This window comes from Rana temporaria, chromosome 9 (genome assembly GCF_905171775.1).
Source record: "Rana temporaria chromosome 9, aRanTem1.1, whole genome shotgun sequence".
NCBI lineage: Eukaryota > Metazoa > Chordata > Amphibia > Anura > Ranidae > Rana > Rana temporaria.
In genome coordinates, this window is record NC_053497.1 from 122,350,187 (window position 1) to 122,369,319 (window position 19,133).

The following is a 19,133-nucleotide window of genomic DNA, read 5'->3' on the forward strand; positions in this document are numbered from 1 at the left end:
AAGTTGACTGGCCTGCAAAGAGTCCTGACCTCAACCTGATAGAACACCTTTGGGATGACTTAGAGCGAAGACTGTGAGCCAGGCCTTGTCGCCCACATCAATGCCTAACCTCACAAATGCACTTCTGGAAGAATGGTCAAACATTCCTATAGACACTCCTAAACCTTGTGTACAGCCTTCCCAGAAGAGTTGAAGCTGTTATAGCAGCAAAGTGTGGGCCAACTCAATATAGAACCCTACGGACTAAGACTGGGATGCCAATAAAGTTCATGTGTGTGTCCCAATAGTTTTGACATTATAGTTTATGTAAATACAGCTCATAGGAGTCACACAAAACAACTCTGTCACAAGTTCAAATTAAAGACAGCGTTGTGTGTAATAACATTGCACAGTAACATTAGTTGTTGTTGTGTAGTAATCATTCATGATATGCTCGCGTGGATTTATTGCACAACTCATAGTCTGCTTTTATGTTTTAAAACTGTATAGAAGGAAGCAGAGGAAGGTCAGGACTGTAACGAGAAATTCATGTCTGTCCTCTCCTAATGACCTTGTTTCAAAATAGTGATAGCATATCATTTGAATATAATGCATTTATTTCCATGAGTCACCCATATGTGTAATTCTCAGTTGTGACATCATCTAGATAAGGGTGAGATACCAAATTTTGGAAAGAGAAAGAACCAGATAAGATTTTAGTACCTGTGTACACTGTACATCTACAAGCTTTGTTGCTGTGGTATTGATTCATCTTTGTGTCTTCCTCGAAAAGTTCATAAGCCAGCCACCTACCACGTCTCTTCTCTAGGAGGTTTAGATGTGATATGCTGTGCATCCTAGGGATGTCATAAGACCACGTAGGGCATGGGTCTTCAAACTACGGCCCTCCAGTTGTTCAGGAACTACAATTCCCATCATGCCTAGTCATGTCTGTGAATGTCAGAGTTTTACAATGCCTCATGGGACTTGTAGTTCCACAACAGCTGGAGGGCCGTAGTTTGAAGATCCCTGATGTAGGGTATGATTTATAGTGGAATTTGGGAGTAGTCAGGCACTATGTTTCTGGGGAATGGAGGAAACATGTTGGGTTGTACCAGTTGTCCCTTCCAAAGTATGCAACTGTTAATGAAGTATAAAACCCCAAAGCAAACATTTATTATATTGCAGCTTACCAAATCTAATGCCACGTACCAACGATCGGTTCATCCGATGAAAACCGACCGATGGATTTTTTTCATCAGATATCCGATGAAGCTGACTTTCATCAGTCTTGCCTACACACCATCAGTTAAAAATCTGATCGTGTCCAACGCGGTGACGTAAAACACAATGACGTGCAGAGAAAAATGAAGTTCAATGCTTCCGAGGATGCGTCGCCTTGATTCTGAGCATGCGTGGATTTTTGACCGATGGATTTCCCCACAGATGATCATTTTTTTCTATCGTTTTTTTAACCATCAGAAAATTTTAAAACCGGTTCTATTTATTTTCACTGATGGGGAAAAAAAACGATGGGGCCCACACACAATCGGTTCGTGTAATTTGCAGATTACGCACTCCTGACCCCTGCTTGCTGTAAGTTACCAACTCCTGACCCCTCAACACTCTGTGGGTTACCAACTCCTGACCCCTCAACACTCTGTGGGTTACCAACTCCTGACCCCTCAACACTCTGTGGGTTACCAACTCCTGACCCCTCAACACTCTGTGGGTTACCAACTCCTGACCCCTCAACACTCTGTGGGTTATTTAATATTGAGCCCTTCCCTCTGTAGGTCACCCACTTCTGACCCCTGCACTATGGACCTGCATACGTGGGTATGACAGCACATACACTGGACATTGGGAAGAAGATTGAGTGCACATCACATATAACGGGGGCACAGTAAGGTATTTTCACCCTGAGCACTGGATGACCTTGTCCCAGCACTGCACTCACAGCTGCAGTAGTGTAAAAATGAAGATCCACTGACTGTATGTGGAAAAGAGGTGGAGCAGGTGCCAATGCAAAGATAATCACCCTAGACACCGGCAACATGTGTAGTGGGAAGCAGGGATTGTGCTGCATTTGTGAAGCCTAATGGCTGCCTGTGGAAATCCTTGCTGCCAGCCTGCAGGTTCACCACCAAGGTGAGCAGAGGTCTGAGGTTACACCAAGATTGTAGAAAGTGACAAAATAAAAGCCGTTATCTCACTGGAGAACAGATAATCAATAAAAAAAAAGCTTTTTAAATCCTCCCCCTCTTGTCCAAGCAAGAGTTTTATTAGAGATGCAAGGGACAGTTAGAACCTCACCTATACTCTGTGTGCAGTTAAAGCGGGGGTTCACCCTATGAAGAGGGGAACATGATTGACGGACGGCTATGGCGCGTCACGCATTCCGAAAATAGCCGAAATAGCAAATGAGGTCCATTTCTAATTCTGTATGGGGATAGTTCCATACTTAGGTGAATAATGACCTTTAGGTTCTGAGGTCCACCCTTCTGGTAAGTTTCTACTTCAGATTTATTGGTGGTGGGTGATCTGGCACCCAAATGAGTCTCATTTCTGATGTTGGAATTCATAGCAAGTTAATTGGTGGAGTTTACTCACATGGCACATTGGATTTCATTTAAAACACCGTGGTGGAAGTAGTATATATATTTGTTCCCACAGAGTCTCATTACAAGAGCTGCAATTTATTCATATCTGTCATATAAGTATATAAGATTTATTAGTACCAAAAAAAAAAAAATCACAGTACTGGGTGAAGAATACAGTCAAACCTTATCTGAGATCATTTGGGTTTTAAAAACGCATGATGCTTGCAGATATTGCCACACTGAAGATATCATTGTTTATTAACAGATTCCAGTTATAAAGCCGAAAAATACTACTATACGTGGAATTCAATTAGTCTTTTACAGAATCCATTCCTTCGACTCACTCAAATATTACACTAGCCTAAGGCAACACTCAGTTGCTCCATCTATTTACAGTCTGCAATCTTGTTGCTATTATAGAAAAGTCTATTTGTCACACAGAAAAAAAATGAATGCAATGTCGTCTCATTAATTAGAATTGTAGAATGGGTGGAAACCCCAGTTCGAGGTCATTAAGTTTAAGTTCTGCTCGTGTTGAAATCGTTGACGTGGTTGTAAATTGCCACCAGATGGCAGTGTGCCAGGCAGTGCTGTATCACTTTCTTTAGACCACATAACATGGCAGTTCATGAAACTTTCCGGGTTAAAACTACTGCACACACGGTGACGAATCATAACTCATAAGCAGCTGTGCTGAGTGACACAACAAAGGTGTCAAATATTCAAGATACTTGGACCAAGGCGGAAAAAAAACCTAGGTGAATGAAGAAACTATGCACATATGATTATGTCTTATTATTTTATTTATTACAGGTACTTATACAGAGATTTACATATATCTTGTACATTCACATCAGTCCCTGCCCTCCAAGGAGCTTACAATCTAAGGTCACTAACTCACATTTATACGTACACACACTAGGGCCAATTTAGACAGAAGCCAATAAACCTACCAGCGTGTCTTTGGAGTGTGTGAGGAAACCGCAGTACTGAACAAAGAACACTCGCCGCTCCAGGTGAGACAAGGAAGCCTGATGGACCTTTGTTCTTTGTTCTGTGGTGTCATCTTGGTTGTCCATTAAAGGATCTTGGGTTGGTTGTGGTGTGCAGCTATTTCTTCTGTTTCTAGGAAACTGAAGTACCCAGAGGAAACCTGCGCAGGAGAACATGCAAACTCCAGGCAGGTAGTTTCATGGTTTGTATTCGAAATGACAACCCCCAGTGCTGCTAGGCGAAAGTGCTCACCCGCCATCTTATATTTTCACCCTTTTCTCTTGCCTTTTGAGAGCAATCATCAAGATTTCTACCAAAATATAGGATACTACGAGTCTAAATATTGGCAGATCACATTACACTATCCTGTTCAGTTGTTTGGTAGATTTTCCTCCATGTGCAGTATTTTTCAGGATTTATTTTTGTTTACTTTGATGTAAACCCGTCATGAAAGAAATATCTCTGTTACATTACTGCAAAATCCCAGGATTTCTCCTCTCGCTTGACATATACAAAGCGGTTGACTCCCTCTCGTGGGACTACTTGCGCTATGTGCTTCAGCCGTAGGGCTTCCGGGACTCTGTTCTCACCTGGCTGACCACACTCTAATCTTCCCCCTCGTCTGCCGTTCACTATGTGGGCTGCCTATCGCCCTCATTTCCCATCTCCAGAGCAACACTGCAGGGTTGCCCCCTGCCTCCTGTTCTCTTTATCCTTGCCCTTGAGCCTCTGGCCATAGCTCCTAGAGATGACCCAAATATTAACGGAATTCCATACACAGGCAACTGTTACAAGGTAAATATGTTTGCGGGTGATGCTTTTTGACTCTTACTAACCCGAGTGTCGCCTCACCCAATCTACATTCTCTTTTGACCCGCACAAAACCACTGTGCTGAATATTTCCCTTCCACGTTCCCTGGTTACACACCTCTAATCCACCTTCCCATATCGCTGGGTAGGATCCGCTTTACAATATTTGGGTAATTAGCTGACTCCCTCTTACTCCTCTCTTGTTTCTGCCAACTTCTATCCTCTGTAACGTTCCATCACCTTATTTTTGATTGGCCGCATTCATGCCGTCACGATGAAGGTCCTTCCGAAGATCTTATACTTCTTCTGGACCCTACAGGTTCGGGTCCCCGCATTGTTCTTGCGTCTTCTCCAGAAAAGGCTTCTCTCCTTTATTTGGGCTAACAAGCGTCCAAGTGTCTTCTGTCTTACCTTATATGCCCACAGGCTGAGAGGTGGGCTTGGAGTCCCAAATATTGCAAAATATTATCAGGCTGCGCAAATCTCCCAGCTTGCAATGCTCTAGGCTATCTCCAAAATTCCACTCTGGGTTCTTTCTCCAACTGTGCACTGGTCCCCATTTCTGCTCTCTTATGGCTTCCTCCTAAATTGCGTCAGCCCTCTATTGGCCCATAGCTTGAAGCTTTGGGACTCAGTTCTGTACTCCTGTGGGCTCATGTTCCTGTCCCCTCCGCTCCTCCATCTCCTGAATAACCCCATGTTTACCTCCAGCTTAGAACAACCTCATGTTTTTTCCTGGTGGCCAGCTCATGGATCCTCTCAGGTCCGGCATTTGTTTGGAACCCGACCTTCCCCTCGTGGGTTTCACTGAGACTCATGAAGCTCCCCCAGCGGAATTCTTCCGGTATCTCCAATTGCGACACAGGATATCCTTACTCGGACACCATGACACTTTTTTCCATACCAGAAAATAGCCTTTGAGCATACCTGCCAACACTCTCCAGAATCCCCTGGTACCATATCCTTAACTCTAGCTGGACCCTAACCTCCTTATCTTATGTCCCCAAATGGGAGCGTGACTTATCTCCCATTGATTTGGTGGATTGGAGCAAAGCCTGGTCTAATATTGCCAAATGCTCCTTCAACATGGCTACTGGAGGCAGCCTATTAGGTACTCCTTTGCTGGTATTGGGTCCCAACCCATATTGCCAAATTAAATTAGTCATACAGTTATAGATGCTTCAGGGGCTGCGTGGAGATGAACTTCATATTTGGGGGTCCTGCCCCCCGCTTAATGGGATTCTGGTCAAAGGTATTTGGTCTTCTGTTCACTCTCTTCCATGTGTCAACCTGCAACGATGCCAAGTTGGCCTGACTTCATTGACCGATCCCAGGCCCTTTCTCCTATCAGAAGAAATAGGCCACCTATTTGTATATCGTGCAATAGCAAGGGCCCGGTTAGAAGCCGACTGTCTTGTTTGCGGAGGTGAGAAGCATCTCAACGTTTCTTGATCAATGAGTAGATCAGTGTTTCTCAACTCCAGTCCTCAAGGCGCCACAACAGGTTATGTTTTCAGGCTTTCCTTTATTTTGTACAGGTGATTTGATCAGTTTCACTGCCTTAGTAAATACCACAGCCATTTCATCTGAGGGAAATCCTGAAAACATGACCTGTTGGGGTGCCTTGAGGACTGGAATTGAGAAACACTGGAGTAGATGTCTAGTATCTCCACAACTCCCACACTAAATTCCTTAAGCTGTGGGGTCCATAGTGGTCCTACACTCTTCCAACTTTGCACCCGACCCATTCCTGGTCTTTCTAACTGACCTCCTCTGCTTTTGTTGACTGTTCCACACCCCAACGCCTGAGCAATTAAGCTCAAACGCCCTATATTGACCCTCAGCCTTGGCCGGAGCGTTATTGTTGTTTGACAGTTCATTCTACAAAACATGTTCTAAATGTGCATTATGTTTTGCTTACTGCTCATGCTTCCTGCACGGGATCATTACAGCTATTTTTGCTTTTCATACATTTGAATTAAAAAAAGTTGTCCACCATCACAAATAACCCCTGGCACAGTTAAGGAGGCCGACAACATTTTAAGTGTTACTAAGCCCACAACAGTAAAATCAGTCTGTATATGCTATAAAGCATGGGTGCCCAACCTTTTGAAGGCCGAGGGCCACTGAAGTGACTTAGTAACCAGGTGTGAGCCACAATGAAGGTCGAGGGCCACTGAAGCGACTTAGTAACCAGTTGTGGGCCACAATGAGCAGAGTGGGCAGATGCCAGGTCTGAGTCCAGTCCTGCATATGCAAAACAGACATGGTCCAATCTACTCTATGGGCTCTCTGATCCAATCAGATGGAAGGGGAGGGATCCACTTCTGTTTTATTTTTAACAGATCGGATTGGATGCAGGCAGGTGTATTTGGACAAAAGTGTTTACATCTGCCGCTCCATAGAGGTGAATGGAGGGTCCGATTGGGTTGGACCGATCGTGTGAAAGGGGCCTAAGGCTGCTTTTACACTGATGGTCTGTGGCGCAGTGTACCTGAGGTTTTCCTGGCGGCTAGCTGCACTTTGCCATAGACGTCTATTATATCCTGCATGTGTGGTGCACTTTCTGAAAAGCCACTTGCTTCCTCTACCACCGACTTTATTCACAACGCCGATGCTCTGGGATGGCAGGTCGGCAACCTTCAATCTGGGCTTGCCAACCAGCCATCCCAGAGCAGAAGGTCGCAGGCCACATCAGAGGGCTCCATGGGCCACATGTGGCCCCGGGGCCACTGGTTGGGCACCCCTGCTGTAAAGCATGCTTGTTATACTAACTGTGAAGTCTAAGGGGTTATTCCTCCACATTGTGTAAAAAGGCTGCTTGATCCTGGTTTTCTGTGATCCTCCCCTTCTTTCACTGTCCCCAATATATCTCCCGATAACACAGAGCCTTTGGAGTCACTGTGCACATGCTCAGTTTGATGTGATGAAATCAGAGTTGATGTGAAATCAGTAGAATGAAAACTCGTCCTACAAATTAATAGAAGTTACAAGACTGCTATATACTGCTGATAAGAAAAGGAATTTAGCAGTTTATATTTACTAAAATAATTGCATTTCCATGTTCTGTGTACTGTGGGAGACCAAATATAGTGAATGCAGGGTCCTGGATTTAGTAACACTTTAAGAACCTGCAGTTCTGTTCAATGCCATTGCCCCACCTACAGTTTGCTCTTTGAATGATTTTTTTTTTTTAAATAAATGGAAATCACTGCACTGCAAAAACTCCTCCTACCTTTCCACCCATTGACATACTGAGTGGGCACTTTAAAACTTCATCTAGCCTCTGACACCTCAATTTAAAGCGGAGGTCCGGCTTTAGAAAATCAAAATAATTAAAAATTAAAAGTCAGTAGCTACAAATACTATAGCTGCTGACATTGCAGGAGATTAGTTTGGGTACTATTCAAAATGATTGGCACTGCAACATATCACACTGTAGTTGATGTGGTACCATACATTGCCAAAACATGCGTGTTTTCAAAGGGCTCATACTCTAGCTGAACCTAAAATTTAAGAAATTTTAGGAAATCATTAAAGAAAAGGGTAGTTTATATTTTAGAAGATTGTTCTGTGTGACCACATCATGGTGGGCAGCCTATTCTCCCAGCACAAAGTGTCTAGGTCATATTTGGCCCCATTCATTAGGATTTTCCTAAAATCCTCCGCAACTGCCAATATAGAAATGAGACGTAAGACCCAATTGTTGCATTGTTCACTACTTCCCTCTCATCGGCTTTACATTTGGTCATCCTTTAATGTGGTTGCGTAATCTATACTGACTCACTGTGTCAGTGCTGTGTAGATAATATGTGGATTGATGATAGGATGAGGGTGTTTCCCCTTTACAGGACAGTTATTGGAGTTTCCCAGCGCAATTTAGATGAGTCAGTCACAACAATAGGATGAATTTGATATGATACAGGTTTTCCATGCTAACAGAGTGACTGGCCATGGACAAGCAGATACTCACAGTGAGTCCAATAGGTAAGATTCCAGTCCCCCATAGGTAGATAACAGAGGCACAGAACTCATAGCTATTCAAGTTGAAAAAAAAAGGCACATCTATCAATTACAGTGACAAGAAAAATGTATAAATAAATGGAATGAGGTTTTTGCACATTTCTAAAATGATAACATGGTTATGTCATTAGACCAAACACATTACAATAAGCAAATGATGTAAATGTTTCAAGCATTGCTTCTGATTACCTAATTCCTCTCACTTGTGTTCTAAAGCAGCAGTTGCCACTGATGGTCCACGGGAACATTTTGGTGGTCCCCAGGGGTTCTGCTGCAAATCTTTATTGTGGCGGATGTATACCACCCAATGTTGTTTCCAGTGTTGTTCTCAGTGCGTACTGACAGCCAATACTGTCAGCGCACATTGCTACCCAATGCCTCCTCTGTAGTTCCTGCTCATGTGAACTCAGAAGGAGGCTCCAGGAGTAGTGCAGAGAGGAGGAGGTGAAGTAGTAGGAGACAACCAATGGCAGCAAGGGGGGGGGGGGCAGAGAGTCGGAGCATTTTGTGTATAAGGCATGTAAAATTCATGTTCATGGTCAAAAGTTTAGTGGTCCGTGAGGTCCAAAAAGTGGGCAACCACTTTTCTAAGGGCACAATATAAGAGCCCCTCTGCAGTAGCGTTAAAGCCGAACTTTACCCAAAATGGAGATGTTCCGCTCTTCCGCCTCCTCTGCCATATTCAAAATATTTTTTCTTTTTTTTTTGGGTGGAGGGGAAGCGGGTGCCTGGTTTTGACAAGTATTTGCTCCCACTTACTTGACGTCAGATTGCCCCCGTGCATCTACCAGAGATTCATCTCCACCCCTCAAACCCCGCCCCCCCTACATTCACAAAGCACAGAACAGCTTGCACATGTGCAGTGGGAATCTGGCTATTAACTGCCCACAGTTAACATTCTGGTGCTAGGGACCCAAAGACCGGTGGAGAACCAGCTCAGATGAGGACGGCGCGGGATCCTTGGACAGGTGAGTGTTTATTAAAAGTCAGCAGCTACAGTTTGTGTGGCTACTGACTGTAAATGTTTTCAGAACGGACTGAAGATCCTCTTTAAAAAGAGGCAGTTTGTAAACCCCAAAACAAGTGTGTGTTCTGCAGGACACGGCAGTCCCAAACCAGCATTCTTGGGAATTATAATGTGAACCTTACTTTTGTTGTTTGTAAAACAAAAAAAATCTGTATATACCCATCAGTGGAAATTGAGTCAGACACGACTTCGAGCTTGTTTGTGGACCTTACAAAGGGTCACATATGTACAATATATAACCTTCCCCTACACTATGCATACTTAAGGCCAGAATATTGTCAAGGTAATGGTCCCTGTAAATGTTCTTCTCTTTTGTATATTACAGGAGAACTTCTATTTCTGGGAACTGGAAGACTAACACAGGATCTGCCATGCTGGAGCAAATTGCTGTCTCTGAGAGGTATGGTTCCATCACTGGAATAGCAAAGGTTTATTAGGGTGCATGCATCATGGGGCAATAATCACCAGGGGCTACTTACTAACAATGGAAACCAAAACTAACCCTTATGTAGCCTAGCAGAAACATGCATATGTGGATCAGTGGCAGACAGCACCATTAGTGTGCACTGTAAATCCCAGTGGTTACAAATTTAGCATCCCGATTATACAATGTACCTAAAGCCCAACTTCAACTTTAAAAAAAAAGAATTTCATAGAGTGGGTGGGAGTATGGCGCTCCGATTAACTAACAGGTTTATAATTTGATAACGGACTTAAACAATCCATTCAATAATAAAAAGGTAAGTAGTAAAAAAAAAAAAAAAACTTCACTCCGTACCGCTTAGGCCTCGTACACACGACGGGACCTGTCCGATGAAAATGGTCCGCGGACCGTTTTCATCGGACATGTCCGCTGGGATCATTTGGTCTGATGGCTGTACACACCATCAGACCAAATTCCTTGCGGACAGGATACGCGGTGACGTGGCCGCGACGATGACGCAGCGACGTGCGCGACCCTGGAAGGTCAATGCTTCCACACATGCGTCGAATCACCCGGACGGACATGGTTCCAGCGGACATGTTTCTTAGCATGCTAAGAAACATTGGTCCGCTGGAAACCTGTCCGCTAGGCCGGGAATCCGGTCCGGTCGGCCGTACAGACGACCGAACATGTCCGCGGAAACTGGTCCGCGGACCAGTTTCAGCAAACATGTTCGGTCGTGTGTACGAGGCCTAAGACAAACACCCCACACTCTATCCCCCACTAAAACCTAACCTCTAATTCACACTTAACCTGGCTCTAATAACCCTTATCCTTCATCTGACCTCAACCTAATTCTATAAGTTAACACTTAACCCTAAAAGCATTTAACCCACTTTCCGTTCTAACCTTAACTCATTATAACCCTAAAGTGACTCTGTAGTCTCCTAGAAAACAAGTCCCTACAAAAGAAAACTATTAATACTTTCCTGCCTCCATGCCCTATGTCACTACCACAGTAATGGAATAACGGTCGGCAGATGGAACCACAGAACACAGACAACCAACATACCCGGACGTATGTGAGATGCAGATTTTCTTTTGGACAGTATAGCTCAAGAAAGCACAGATCCGAGACACATGCAGCAGGCCAAGTAAGTATTAGTAGTCTTCTTTTGCATAGGCTTTTTTTTTCTTTAGGCAGCAACAGAGTCACTTTAACCAAACCTAGAATGTAAAGTTAATTCCTTCTAAGAACTATTTTTAGTGAGTGCTGAGATCCAAGAGCCAAAAATCATTGTTTTGTATCATTGTATACATTGAACAACCTCTTCAAAGGGGCTTATTTAACATTTACTGACCAGTTGTGATGGAGCCAGTTCTGGAAAGACACTGAAAGTAAAAGTGTGACTCATCACATTGACATTTTCAGTTTTAGTAAATAATTCATTTTATTAACACATAAAACTCCCCCAGCTCTTGGTCAATATTTCACATTCATGATTTTCAACAGATGTCCTCTATTACCTCTTTTTCAGGCATGTCAGACATAAATGGAATGTTCTGTGTGTACTTGTTCTTAGGAAATCAGCAAGACAGACCATACTCCAACTTATTGGATGTACCCCCTTTGCCCCCATAATATTTATTGCAAGTACCCTGTATATTAATATAAAGGTTTTTAGAAGACCAAATCACAGTTTACCAAGTAGAATCAATTTTAACCTGTTCAGCTCCCCCACTTTTATACTGTTATGAACCTATTAACCAGAGCAATATTTACATGCCAGCTATGTGCCTATTGATTTAATAATAACGTTATCTTTACTTAGGAAAAAAAAAAATACACACACACACACACATATATATATATATATACACACCGTATTTAATGGTATAACACGCACCCTAACTTTAAGAGGGAGGTTTCAGGGAAAAAAAATTCCACAGCCCCCTGCGTATAACACGCAGGCACAGTTTTCACTCCATTTTCAGGGTAAAAAAGTGAGTGTTATACACCAGTAAATACAGTATATATCTCACACACACACAGTTGTGCTCAAACGTTTTCATACCATGGCAGAAATTGTGAAATTTTTGCATTAATATTGAAAATATGACTGATCATGCCAAAACGGTCTTTCATTTAAGGATAGCAATCACATGAAGCCATGTATTATCTTATAGTTTTTTGGATCCTTTTTTAATCCCAACAACAGAAATCACCCAATTGGCCCTGATCAAAAGTTTACATACCCTGGAACGTTTGTTTGGCCTTGGCACATACACAGAAGGTGGCACATACAGGTTAAAATGGCAATTAAAGGTTAATTTCCCACATTTTTTAAATCACAATTAGTGTCTGTGTATAAATAGTCAATGAGTTTGTTAGCTCTCACATGGATACACTAAGAAGGCTAGACATTGAATCACGACTAGGTAGAAAAGAACAGTCAAAGGACCTCCATAACAAGATAATGAAACTTTACAAAGATGGAAAAGGATATAAAAAGATATGCAAAGCCTTGAATATGCCAGTCAGTACTGTTTAATCATTTAAAGGGGTTGTAAAGGAAAACAGCTTACTTTACCTTAGTGCAGTCCTCCTTCACTTACCTCATCCATTTTGCTTTTAAATGTCCTTATTACTTCTGAGAAATCCTCACTTCCTGTTCTTCTGTCTGTAACTACACACAGTAATGCAACACTTTCTCCCTGGTGTGGAGAAAGCATCTTGAGGGGGGAGGGGGCGAGCAGGAGTGTCAGGACGCCCACTAACACACAGCTCCTTTCTTTATCTGCAAAGTAGAGAGTGTCCCGACACTCCTGCTCGCCCCCCTCCCCCTCAAGAGGCTTTCTCCACACCAGGGAGAAAGCTTTGCATTACTGTGTGTAGTTACAGACAGAAGAACAGGAAGTGAGAATTTCTCAGAAGAAATAAGGATAAGGTAATTGAAGATAAGTGAAGGAGGACTACACTAAGGTAAAATTAAGCTATTTAGGGGAAAATAATTCCTTTACAACCCCTTTAAGAAGTGGAAAACTAGGGGCTATTTTGATACCAAGCCAAGGTCAGGTAGACCAAGAAAGATTGTAACCACAACTGGCGGAAGAATTGCTTAGGATACAAAGCAAAACCCACAGGTAACCTCAGGAGAAATACAGGCTGCTCTCCAAAAATATGGCGTGGTTGTTTTTAAGGAGCACAATTCAACAATACTTGAACAAAAAAGAGCTGCATGGTTGAGCTGCCAGAGGAAAGCCTTTACTGTGCCAAAGCAACTAAAAAGCCAATGAGGCATGTCAAGGTGTTCTTGGGCATATTGTTACCATGCTTTTTTGTGGAATTTGTACAGTAAAGGCTTCTTTCTGGCAACTTGACCATGCTGCTCTTTTTTTTTTTTTTTTTTCAAGTATTATCATATTGTGCTCCTTAAAAACAACCACATCATCTTTTTCCAGAGAAGCCTGCATTTCTTCTGAAGTTATCTGTGGGTTTTTCTTTGTATCCTGTGGCACTTGTGGCTGAAAGCTTTCTTGATCTACCTGACCTTGGCTTGATATCAAGAGCTCCCCACATTTTCCACTTCTTATTAAGTGATTGAACAGTACTGACTGGCATATTCAAGGCTTTGGATATCTTTTTATATCCTTTTCCATCTTTGTAAAGTTTCAATACCTTGTTATGCAGGTCTTTTGACTGTTCTTTTCTACCTCCTCATGGCTCAGTGTCTAGCCTGCTTAGTGCATCCATGTGAGAGCTAACAAACTCATTGACTATTTATACACAGACACTAACTGTGATTTAAAAAAACACAAATGTGAGAAATCAAACTTTAATTGCCATTTTAACCTGTGTGTGCCACCTTCTGTGTCTGTACCAAGGCCAAACATTCCAGGGTATGTAAACTTTTGATCAGGGCCATTTGGGTGATTTTTGTTATCATTATGATTTAAAAAGGATCCAAAATACTGTGTGATAATAAATGGCTTCATGTGATTGCTGTCCTTAAACAAAAGACCGTTTTTTGGCATGATCTGTCATTTTTTCAATATTAATGCCAAAATTTCACAATTTCTGCCGGGGTATGCAAACTTTTGAGCACAACAACATACACACGCATACATATACATATATATATATATATATATATATATATATATATATATTTAGATTGGATAATTGATGTGTGTAAATATAGATATATATCTATATATACACACACACCAATTATCCAATTTAAATTGACATTTGCATCTATAATACCACTAATTGTTTTAAAACTTTTTTTTTTTTAAACCCAGTAAAAATCAAATGTGTGTATGTGTATAAAAATAAAAATATAAAATAGTGTGTGTGCGTATATATGTATGTGTATATCACATACATATATACACACACACACTATTTTACAAAAGTGAGTCCACCCCTCAACTTTTTGTAAATATTTTATTATATCTTTTCATGTGACAACTATAGCTGTTGTTAAAGCGGGGGTTCACCCTATAATCAAAACAAAAAAAAAATTGTTTCTTCTAGCATAAAATGAGGCATAGTAGCGCGAGCTACAGTATGCCTGTCTTGATTTTTTTATCCCCGTACTCACAGTGCAATCCTACTTTGAAGATTCCGTCTACCCACGGGGAATGGGCGTTCCTATCCAGACGGAGGATGATTGACGGCCGGCTCTGGCACGTCACGCTTCTCCGGAAATAGCCGAAATAGGCTTGGCTCTTCACGGCGCCTGCGCATAGTCTGTGCGCAGGCGCCGTATAGCGCCGTGAAGAGCCGAGACCTACTCCGGCTGTCTTCGGGGAGCGTGACGTGCCAGAGCCAGCCGTCAATCATCCTCCGTCTGGATAGGAACGCCCATTCCCCGCGGGGAGACGGAATCTTCAATGTAGGATTGCACTGTGAGTACGGGGCTAAAAAAATCAAGACAGGCATACTGTAGCTCACGCTACTATGCCTCATTTTATGCTAAAATGCTGCTATGGAGGGTGAACCACCGCTTTAAAGTTGAAGTAAAAGCATTTTTATACTTGCCTTTCCTCCAATAGTCCCATCCATTGCCAGCATTCACATCATATCCTCTGCCCTGGTTTTCAGCCAGCTTCAATGGTCGGCACAGGATGACGTCACTGTTGCGCATGCACAGTAGGCAATCATTCCAGCACAGGGATCAGGCTAGCCGTTGTAAGCTGAGCTGTGCATGCGCAGCTCAGTTTACATGCCGTGGGATGCTGCAAACAGACAGGTAAGTGTAAAACCTGCCTGGTTGCAACAAACTACAGCGAACGTTCCAAAGTTCCAATTTGAGAGAGGCCTCAGGGGATATGGGCAGATCCTGTGAGCACTCTAGCATCAGTTAAACCCAAAGCATGCAGCGCTGACATTATATTATCTGCTGTGTTGGTTTAGAACTAAACTGAAATGGGTATGTGACTGGTTGCTTGCCCGCAAAGGAAAGCGTTGGTACTGACTGCCCCCCCCCCCTTTTTTTTTTAAGAAACTTTTTTACGTTTCAAACTTACATACAATAGAAGAAAAAGACCAAACACGTTTGGCAAAGAGATTGATGGCAGATGTAACATACTCAACCCTGATGAATAACAACATCCATGATAAGTCATACGACAAATAGCATCAAATACCTCCATCGGGGCACAACTTGTGGGTTAGGGGGGTATCATATACCGTATACAAACGTATCAAATCATACTGCAGAAAGTGGGCATGCCCCGGAAATCTACTGTATAGTGACTGGTTCTAAGCCTATAACAAAATTTTCTTAGTGAAGACAAGTTTTCAAGCAAGTACACACATTAATTCAGGTATGGTAACAGATGAACACTAAAATGTATTTGTATGCTTGAAGTTCAACTTTAAGGACTTGTTCACATCTGAGCAACAAAGACTTTGAAAAAAAGTCACACTTTTCCAAGCACTGTTTAAAAAGCGACGTTCATAAAAAAAAAAATGCACATCATTTTGCAGGGAAAAAAGTTCATTTATATATTTTTTTACAGGAGCCTGCAAAGCATTGCACCTGTCATTAGTGGCTTGTGCAATCAGTATCATGTTTCTGTACAGGCTTTCAGTTAGAAAGCTCGAAAAAGAGTGCTGATCAGTGCTTAGGAGCATGTTACACCCTAAATACAGGCGTAAAAAAAGTAATATATTCCTAAAAGTTAACTTGGCCCTTAAGGCTCAGTACACACTGACGCGACTTTATCACGGCTTGCATATGACTTCTGTAAAAGAAGTCAATGCAAGTTCTTCTGAGGTCTCCCCAAGTAGTTCAGGAACCTTTTTCTAAGTCGGAGCAACTTGAGTTGCTCCGATTAGAATAGTTCCATTGCACTTAATGGAGCGCGACTTGACAGGTTACTAAATCGCCTGACAATCACGCCAGTGTGAAGCAAGACGAAGTGTGGTTGTGAGGTATCAAAGGGCACTGTATATGAATATATTGGGTTTACTTAAGCCACTGAATAAAATGGTTAATTGTTCTTACTTGGTTATCATACAGTACACTGCTGCCCTAAACTGCTTAGATGTGGTGACCTAGTATTGCCACTAACAGCCATTCTGCATTCATCTTGCACTGATTTGACTCTACTGAGGGTCATTTCATATCTTAATTTTTTTTTTTTTTGCATGTCTTCATTATAAAGACCAAATGGTATCTTATATTATAGCCCTTAAGCAGAGATCCACTTTAAAATAACACCTGTGGTACTATTATTTTAGGTTCTTATAAGAAGATAAACAAGTTCTTGCCTTTCAGGTACAAACTGTGGGTGGATTCTTGTGCTGAAATATTTGGTGGTTTGGACATCTGCGCAGTGGAAGCCCTGCATGGGAAGGATGGAAGAGATCATGTTATCGAGGTAAGCCATAGCTGGGTGCCTTGTGAAAAAATTATATTGAAAGAGTAATTTACCCGGCTGACTGGCACTGCAAACAAGATGCAGATATGTAGCCTGGTCAATGGTTTAATTTAAAGGGTATGGGCCAGATTCACGTATCTGGGCGTATCTTTGTGTGGGCGTAGCGTATCCTATTTACGCTACGCCGCCGCAACTTAGACAGGCAAGTGCAGTATTCACAAAGTACTTGCTCCGTAAGTTGAGGCGGAGTAGCGTAAATTGACCGGCGTAAGCCCGCGTAATTCAAAGTAGGCTGGTAGGGGGCGTGTTGTATGGAAATGAATCGTGACCCCACGTAAATGAAGTGCCTAACGAACGGCGCATGCACGCGCATGCTCAGTATCACGTCGAAGTTTCTCCCTAAATTACGCCGGCTCAATGCTTAGTCGACGTGAACGTAACCTACGCCCATCCCCATTCACGTACGACTTACGCAAACGACGTAAAATACGACGCTGTTCCGACGTTTCCGACGTCCATACCTTAACATGACTTACCCCTGCTTTATGAGGGGTAAAGTTACGCCGGTCGTACGCCTTACGCAAACAGCGTATATTAATACGCCGGGCGCAAGTACGTTCGTGAATCAGCGTATCTAGCTCATTTGCATATTCAACGCGGAAATATACGGAAGCGCCCCTAGCGGCCAGCGGAAATATGGATACGACGGCGTAGGAGACTTACGCCGCTCGTATCTTGGCAACAGTGAGGCGTATTTGATTCTATGAATCAGGCGCATAGATGCGACGCCTCACATTCGGACTTACGACGGCGTATCAGGAGATACGCCGTCGTAAGTCCTTTGTGAATCTGGGCCAAAGTCTTTAATATTCAAATTATACTTCTGTCTACAAGAGGACTGGACACCGGCAAATGAAAAAATGGCTAGTCCAGAATAACCCCTCCTACTAAAAGAATGCCTAGCAAAGGAATGGCGATACATATTGTGGATACAAGGTGCTGCACACCCCTGAATAGATTTTTGAAGAAAAGGAAGAGTACCCCTAGGGGCTTTGTGTTGCAGCTGATAATTATTGAATCAAAATATAAAAAAAAAATAATGTAATTTATTAAAAACAAATGAATAACAGGATGGGAACACCCATCTGATACATATAGGAAACATGGACTCAAAAAGTGTCATTCGAACATTGGAGTACAGTGGGTAAATATAAATAGAACAATATATTGGTTTAACTTATGCGCAAAGACCCCGACGCGTTTCGACCCTTTTGCTGGTGTGGGTCTTCTTCAGGGGGAAGAAAGTTTGCAGGCATAAGTTCTATAAAAGAGATATATATATGTACATAATGAGATTTGTTAGAAAAACAAAAAACAAACAAACATATGAGTATTAAGCTATTAAAACTACAGTCATTATTGCAGACATTGAAAAAGTATATAGTTACCAAGGTGAATGTCCAGAGCCAGAACCGGTAGCCAGACACAGACCAGGCCGCCATGACGGGGAATTCCCAGGGGACACTCAGGATGAAGGGAGAGGTCAAGATTGCAAAATAGACCAGGTGGTGGGATGGGTGGAACAACCCCCAAGCCCGCGAGGGATCGCAACCACGGACCCCGCATTGGGCCGGAGGGTGGGGGGGAGGGGGGAAAAAGGGCAGGGCAAGAGAAACGGAAGGAAGGCCGGGCCCGGCGGAGCGAGGAACCAGCCAAACAAAGAGGATATAATGAAACCTGGGGGGAGAAAAAAGAAACCCCCATGATGGAAATATTTGCATCCTAAGTGGTAATACAAACAGAGTGTCTACAGGGAGGAAAGGTGAATGATATGTGTATGGACAGATAGTGGGGAAAGCTAAAAAAAAAAAAAAAAAAAAAAATGCGTGAGAGGCAAATGAAAAATGAATATGAATGTGAGATGGACCTAAGAGAGGACAATATTGAGTGAATAAGGTGTGAGGAAAAGAATAAAAATAATAATAAATATAAATAAAAATCAAAATAAATATAAATATAAATATAAATATAAAAGTAAAAATAAAAAAAGATGTGTGTGCATGAATGTGAAAAGGAAAATCGAGTGAATATCAGTGTACAATACAAGAATAGCCGGTATGTGTAGGGGAGGCATAAGTGTTGAGTGTGTATCATAACAAGGTGAGATGGTGTGGGAAGGGAAAAGGACAAAGTGGAATACAAAAACAAAAAAAGGAAAAAGCAAAAAGAACGAAACAAAGGAGGGGGAAGGGGAGAACGGGAGGGGATGTTTACCTGGACTATCTGGATGCATAGGGTGAACCACTGGGCGGCAAGGTTTTATCTGTAAAGGGATGTGCTGCTGAGTTGACCCGGAGAGGTACAGGGTGGATATAGCCCA

At 42.5% G+C, this 19,133-nt stretch overlaps 1 protein-coding gene across 4 annotated transcripts in view; it reads left to right on the forward strand.

Moving 5' to 3' along the window:
• The window catches only part of SYN1 (synapsin I), a 185,343-nt gene that overhangs the window by 148,512 nt on the left and 17,698 nt on the right, over positions 1–19,133 (forward strand). For all 4 annotated transcript variants that reach the window (XM_040324370.1, XM_040324372.1, XM_040324371.1 and 1 more), the window contains exons 8-9: positions 9,761–9,835; positions 16,651–16,753. In XM_040324370.1, coding sequence (XP_040180304.1) covers positions 9,761–9,835; positions 16,651–16,753 — 178 coding nt within the window. The remainder of the gene's footprint in view (positions 1–9,760; positions 9,836–16,650; positions 16,754–19,133) is intronic.